This window comes from Montipora foliosa, chromosome 3 (assembly GCF_036669935.1).
Source record: "Montipora foliosa isolate CH-2021 chromosome 3, ASM3666993v2, whole genome shotgun sequence".
NCBI lineage: Eukaryota > Metazoa > Cnidaria > Anthozoa > Scleractinia > Acroporidae > Montipora > Montipora foliosa.
The window spans coordinates 30,589,930-30,597,393 of record NC_090871.1 but is presented as its reverse complement, the minus strand read 5'-3'; the positions used below and the strand labels follow the sequence as shown (position 1 = coordinate 30,597,393).

Genomic DNA, 7,464 nt, shown 5'->3' with positions numbered 1-7,464 from the left:
TTACCTGCAACTTTTCAAAGAAGCTCTCTCTATGATTTTGGTTTGGCTGTTTTAGTAGCAAGCAGTCATCAGCATTGTCAACATTTATCTCTGAATCATTTATGAACAGATCGCGATCCAGCTCATCTTCGGATTCATCAAAGCTGCCTTGCTATGATATATATATATAAAAAATTAATTTCCACTTAGTGAGTAAATGATATTCAAGGCAACTAATGGACAAAAAGTACTTGATTAAGTTTAAAATGCAATGATTTAAACTAAGGGTGCTTAACATTTCTTTTGAACATAACAAGCCCTGTGGGTTAACTTTTCATAATTGCAATTGTATATCAGTTTTCTCCCTGGCTTGTGTCGAGAAGGGGAAACCAATCTTTTAGCACCTTTAACTTCAACTTAAACTTAATTAATTTATTACCTGCACATAGTTTTCAAGGTGCTGAAAAATATCTTCACTTTGCTTTCGGTTCATTGTTGCTTGAGCACAAGCTTCATCTGAATTGCAACAAGCCACAAACAAAAAAAAACATCACCTGCTATGCAATTTATGTACATGTACTGCAATATGTCTGCGTATTTTGGGGTTAACCTGGCTAGCTGTATTCATGAGCAGACAGTATTTGATGTCAGCTGTGATTACTATGCCACAAACTAAATGAGACTTTGTGGTAGGGGTTCTGTCTAAATCTCTGAGAGGTATGTGGTATCTCAGTCACATTTATATTGCAGCCATCCTTTGCTTAAATATACCAAATCATTTCATCTTTTACGTGAAAGCCTACTGAATTGTCTGAATGTTTTTGCCTCTTTGTTCCAGTTTTAGCTCCTTTCTTTCCTTTTGAAAATTGACGATTTCTTGATTCTGTACTTCTTGCTTCTAACGAAGAAAACAGACAAACAAACCAATAACACAATCTGAATGAAAAAACTGCTACATGTATCTTAGAATCCAGTACAGGTTGAAATACCACAAAGGCTAGGGGTGGACCCAGGATTTTTCTCACGAAGGCATGCATCACTAAGGAATGGCATAACTGACTGGTGAGGTAAACAAATTTTGAAAGCAAATACAAAGAAGAAGGCTTCATCTTAAGGGGTGGGGGCAAACTCTCTGTACCCCCTCCCCCTAGATCTGCCCCTGAAGCGCATGTTCCCCAGTTTTGTCCTAAAATGCCAAAGAATAAATGGCAGAAGCCCACTACTGACCTGTCCATCATTTGGCTCTTCTGTAAGTTTTAGATGCTTCACTCCATTTTTCACCTTTTTTGCTTTAATTTCTTTCTTGGTTTGAACTTCAAGCTGAAAGACCAAGAATTAGTTTATGTTATAATACTGGCCACCCTTGACACATAAAGAATGCAATCACAGACATTTTAGTTACATCAGTTCTGCAAACGGCAAGCATAACAAACCAATAATAAATAATAATTACTCGGGTATTCAGTTTGATGTTTACAAATAGGAAAAAGTCTCAAAGAACAAACCTCAACACAAGAATTTTCGTCATCGCTGTTATCAACATTTTCCCACTCCTCGAAAAAATTGGACAAGGGAATGTTCTCTTTGTTGTCTGCATGTCGGTCAAGGAATTTCAAAAATGCAAGTTCGTACCTTGCAAGTTCGTTGCGTGATTTGCCTGTTGAATAATGATGACAAGCCTTGATTACTTTTCTGTAGAATGATCTGAATCCTTACATTAAACGCACAGCTTAATTCCCGAAGTTAAGTCAGTTTAAAAGTTAAGTGATTTCTTTTTGTTGCAAAATAGCATCGTTACTCGATCGTACCTACTTGCATTATTGAAAATGTTGTGCGACGTAAATGTTCTACAAGTAAGTCTGTATTTTACTCACCAGTTTTTATGATAAGTCCTTTCCACGCCTGTGACTCACCAATGTACACATCAGCCCATGTATGTGCCTGGCTAAGTTGTTGGACAGTTCCCAACACTTTATTCCGTGACATTTTCACAGCCGAGTAGTCATCCGGAAAGAACACCAACAGCTCCTTGTGTTCTGGAAATCGATCGACACACAAGTTATTTGGAGAAGGATCGCACCAAATCTTGAAAAATAAAGTCCTTTCTGAAATGTTTCAATGGCTCTTACCTGTGGGTTTTCTCGAAGTTCTTGCTTTTGAAGTATTTGACATAATGGCTTTGCGATTCCTTAAGTGAAAACCAGTGTCACACAAATCATGCGACCGAATGAGCAATGTGCGAAAAGCATGTGAGCTTCACCACTATCCAATCACTGAAAGCCAATTAGAACCAGTGACAAAGGAATTGCTTTGGTCGGCATGATTAAGGGACGGACCATTAGAAAAGTTATGGGGGGGGGGGGGGGGGGTCGAAGTACAAAAAAAAAATTCATGCAAGGGCAAATTAAGTGAAAAAAAATTCATGCATGCAGAGTAGACCAGGAAAAAAATTCCTGCATTGGCCTTCCACACATTTTGCACAAATCTTAAGAAGGCAGGCAGGAAAGCATACTGTGTGCAAAACATCGGCCCTTTGAATAAACTTGTGCTGAATTTTGGCCTTGTAAATAATCATACCTGATACAAAAAAATATATCCGAGGCTTGTAAGCTTCTCATAAATTTTAATAGCTGGCAATTTCAGATATGATTATTAAATAACTTTAAATAAATTTAATTCTACTTTTCTATGTATTATAAAAACTCAACATCTTATAAGGTTATCATTTCCTTACTTTGTGTGATATATTTAATATCTGGAACAAAACATTTTTTTTAAATACCTTAGATAACAATAATGAGAGTACTCCCCACAAATCGAAGGAAACACCCAGAATACATATTATTTCTTGGTACTTCTAACAAGCAACAGATAAATAAAAGTAAAAATAATAAAAAAATCTTTTTTCTTAGATTTTTTTTTTACAGTTGTTGCTGGTCCTTTTAGATAAATGAAACTAAGTCAAAGATACATGTTCTTTTCAGATAAGCAGCCTAAAGACTTTTAACATTTGGTCAAATTTATCTATTTTTACCATACATTTTTAGACAATTTCCATTCCGGTTCTTGATAATAAAAATATCATCATCATAATTGTATTTTATGAACAAAAACTTAAACGTATCAATATGGTAAGAATATATCATAATTTATCAATGGTAGGGGTATATTGCAGAATGCAAAACACTAAACGTAGAATGCAGAACACTAAACGCAGAACGCCAAATGATAGTCAGCAGTATAATAGCACTGAAAATAGTGATTAGGGCTAAGACATGACTATAGTGATAAGGGTTAAGCACTGACTCAAAGTATGGTTAGCTTTTAGTTACTGTTAGGGTTGTCACTATATACAGGTGACCATCATTTGTAAATTCAAATTAACGGAGACAGTAAACAGACACAATTGGAGACAGAAAACCAACACAAATTTATTCAGTTACACAATTTTAAATCACTTAGTTTCATCCTAATTTCACATGAAATTCACGTGGACCTCGGGATGTTCTGCGACCCTACGGGAAGAACAATTATCTTTTTAGAAAGAAGAAAATCATCAATAATGTCCAAGCGTGCCAGAGCATACGGTTTTTTCGGCTCAACTGACACCCGCCGGCAGGGGAAACTCGAGCTGAAAAAAGGGGATGCTCTCACAGCCCACAGCGAGAAAAATGTATGATTCCTGCAACATTTTGCTTATAGACTACAAGTAGTCCCTCTTTCGCTTAGTCTGTCGTGCGAGAAAAATCCTGGCCCCAGGATTTCGAGCAGGCCTTTTTCTTTTCTGGCAGTGTTCTTTCGCGTCACACACGACGCACTACTCGTAACTTAAAATAAACGTGAAACAGAAAACGTTCCACAACAGTAAACACAAAACAAACATTTACCAGCTCTATCCAGCCTTTGGGGGATTTCTTGCACCGTCAGCTGCTCCGACAAAAAGCGAACGGCTAGGATTGCCAATCGGTCCCTGTTAAATGTGGACAGATAGCATTCTTTGAGTTCCTTTGCTTATGCCTTGAACTGAAAAATGCAACTTTCAAAATTTTTTTCTCACGTATTACTTACCATCTTGCCAGGTGATCATTCAGTGGTTTCGTCTGACAAAGAAACAAATTATTTCAACCGGCTCTGGCTTTTGGTAAAACACACAGAATTTTCGCATAGTACTTTACGTCGTTTAACAGGTACCAGGCTGTAGAACTTACATTATCTAAGATCGCTAAATTGCCTTCCAAGTATGACCCCATTTCCTCGAGCAAATCGCGAACTTGCCCATTGGAAAAAGTGAGCGGCGAAATGAAAAGTTAGGTGATAAGTGTTGAAAAACGTCTGAAACAATCGCGACCCGAAAGTTCAATTGAACAGATCAGCTGCCATACCGTTGATTGCTCTCCTGGTTCTTGTCCCGATTTTGGACTGACCATTTGAATATTCCCCAGTTTTTTTCTTTTCTGGTCCTACTTGTCAAAAATATTGCAATAACTGAGGCTACATTCACATGGTACCGGAAGAAATTTCTACTGGTTGACAATTCGTCCATTTAGGGGTTCCGTTCACACTGAACCACGCTAAACGTAAGAAAATGTAGACGCCTCGCCATTCAAAAAGTTGAACGCCAAAATTGAGGACGAATTGCATTGCTTGGAAACATCATGGTGTTGATGCAAAATATAATCCTTCAAATGGACTTGACCTGTACAGCTTACCAAGCGGGAAGGCGACGCTGTGTTAGCGTCCTCTTACAAACCGAAAACGGCATTCAAAAACGTCGTTCAGCCATCAGTAAGCCAAAAAGGAAAAAGAGAAAACATTGGGTGAGACCAGGAAGAACATCTCTCTGGTGGGAGAAAATTTCATGAAATTGTGTGATAATGTCAGACCTTTTCTGCAAAAGCAGTCTACAAATATGAGATCCCCTATTAATGTTGAAAAACAAGTAGCTGTAACTTTGTATTATCTATTGGACGAGGGTAGATACCTCAAGGTTGGTAATGCATTTGGGATCGGGAAATCAACTGTGTCTGAAACTGTTCGCAGAGTTTGCAAATGCATTTCGATCGTCCTTGGGCCTGAGTGCATCAAATTACCAACATCAGAACAAGAAGTGAAACAGGCAATTTTTATGATGCTCATGGCTTTCCACGATGCATAGGAGCTGTTGATGCAACTCATATCTTTATTAAACAGCCCTTTGAAAATACAACGGATTTCATCGACCGGAAAAACAGATATTCCTTGAATGTGCAAGCCATTTGTGATTATAGATATTGTTTTATGGATGTTGTGATAAAATGGCCTGGGAGTGTCCATGATTCCAGAATTTTTTGTAACTCAAAACGCAATGAAATGTTAAGGAATGGTTCTATCCCATCCTTACCAAAGGTTATAGTTCCCAATACTGACCCTGTTCCAATCTGTGTCCTTGGAGACCGGGCATACCCACTGTTGCCTTATGTGATGAAGGAATTCCCTGGTGGAGGTAGCACACCAGAAGAACAATTCTTTGGATGGCGACTTTGTTCTGCACACATGGTTATGGAATGTGTATTTGGGATACTCAAGGGCAGATTTGGAGCACTCAAGGGTGAGATGGACATAAATCTCAATGATCTCCCTAATGTACTAAATGCCTGCTTTATTCTACACAACTACTGCCAGATGAATGGTGAATCTATAGCCAACGAGGTAGTCGAGAAGGCAATTAGCTACGAGAGGCAGTTCCAGCCTGGGGCTCCAAATGCTAGGAATCAAGGTCCAGAAGCCAGGAGCAAACAGATTCGTAAAGTTTTTGTAGAGTATTTCAATTAATGTCATGTAAGAGCTATTAATTTTCAAAAGAAATTGACAAAGACCGATTGCAAAGAATTTCCAAAGGAGGCTGAGGTGATTGCCGTGAACAAACCCTTCCTGGAATTCCAGACAAAAAACCCACTAACACCTCAGAATTTCTGTATGTAGTTTATGTTAAAACCACTTGCATCCCTTCTCTTTGATATTATCCGATAGTTATTGTCCATGGGAGTGTGGAAAAATATCACTTCTGTTCATGAAGGCTGCATCCCTGGGAATTTTCTAGACAGTGATACTTGTGTTATCAACAATATATTGGTCTTACAAATGAACCAAATGTAAAAAAACATGGGTGATTCTTTTTTTACTGGTTAAACTTCATTCAACAAGTTTTACTCTTATTAAATAGGAAAGACAATACCTTTAAAATATGGAACTCAATAACCATCAATAGCAACACGAAACTGAACAAAAGGCAGTTTGACAGCTTAGAACAATAAAATGTTTGTCAAGCCTCAATAGCCTGTGACACTGAATGGTTACAAGGGATTCAAAATCCCTAAGTTTAATCGTTCAACTATGAAAACTTGATTCACTTACGAATAGTTAACATCATGAATGTACTCGTGCTTAGCGCTGGTAGTGCCTGAGATTAACACAACTTTGTTCAAAGGATGCTAGTAACTGATAAGTGGAAACAATCTAACAGATGTTGTAGAGAATGTAAAAAATGTTATCATTGTTCAACTCTGATCAAAATGAGAAGGATCCTGCAAATGCCAAAAGTCTGGCACATTGTTGGGTTGCTGTTGATATTGCTGCTGATATTGGGGGTGACTGTTGTACCACTGATTATGATTCTGTTGCATCATCATCCCTAGCATGTTGAACCCATTCTGCAGTGTTGAGCTCAGAAAATTTAAACTAGTAGCAAAACTTTGCATACTTTCTGTGTACTTTTTTTCAGATTTTTCCAGCTGATCAATCATTCTCTTGTTAAGTTGAAGCTCTTCTTGTCCAAGTGCTAACAGTCTTATCTGTTGTGACTTTCTCGGTCAACTTGGAATTTTTTTTCTCTATTAGTTTAGAAATTAAGTTTCGTCTTGTATCAATAGTTTTTTTCAACTGCTTCCGTGACACGTGCAATTGAGGTTGTCCCACTAGTATCATCGTCACTGGCAGCATCATCCACAGCAGAAGGCCCTGATGCAACTTCCTCAGAATTTTCACTTACAGATATCTCCTTAGAGGTTTCGATGCCATTACCCATGGCCTCGACAGCTGGGCATCCACACCATAATTCTGAGCATTCGTCAAATAGTAACGTTACAACTCTACCCCCTCCGCTTCGTCTTCCAGAGTCGTCGGCTTTTCTATACCCAAATTTGATTTTCTTCAACTTTGCTATTATCTTTTCTTTGCTGAATACACCAGTATTTTTGCTGTTGGGAAATTGTTTGGGGTCGACTTCGTTGTTTGTTGGATATCTTTCAATGAACAGTTCTAGTAAATCCTCGTACCTTGTTCGAATTGCAGTCAATCCACCCCAGAGTCGATCCGCCCCGAAGCTGAGTCGATCCGCCCCAAATGATATATATTGAAATATTTGAGCGATATTATTTCTGAATGATGAAATAACGCATGTGCGAGTGGAAATATCAATCAATCGCCTGGTTTGGTGAGTGGAATTGT

At 38.2% G+C, this 7,464-nt stretch overlaps 1 protein-coding gene across 1 annotated transcript; it reads left to right on the top strand.

Moving 5' to 3' along the window:
- Positions 1–5,328: 5,328 nt before the first annotated feature.
- On the top strand, positions 5,329–5,790 carry LOC137995571 (uncharacterized). The gene has a single exon (XM_068841097.1). The coding sequence runs from the start codon at positions 5,329–5,331 to the stop codon at positions 5,788–5,790; it is 462 nt and encodes a 153-aa protein (XP_068697198.1).
- Positions 5,791–7,464: the final 1,674 nt, after the last annotated feature.

Excerpts from the sequence above, each read along its gene's own strand:
- LOC137995571 (XM_068841097.1), top strand. The coding sequence starts at position 5,329 with ATGTTAAGGAATGGTTCTATCCCATCCTTACCAAAGGTTATAGTTCCC.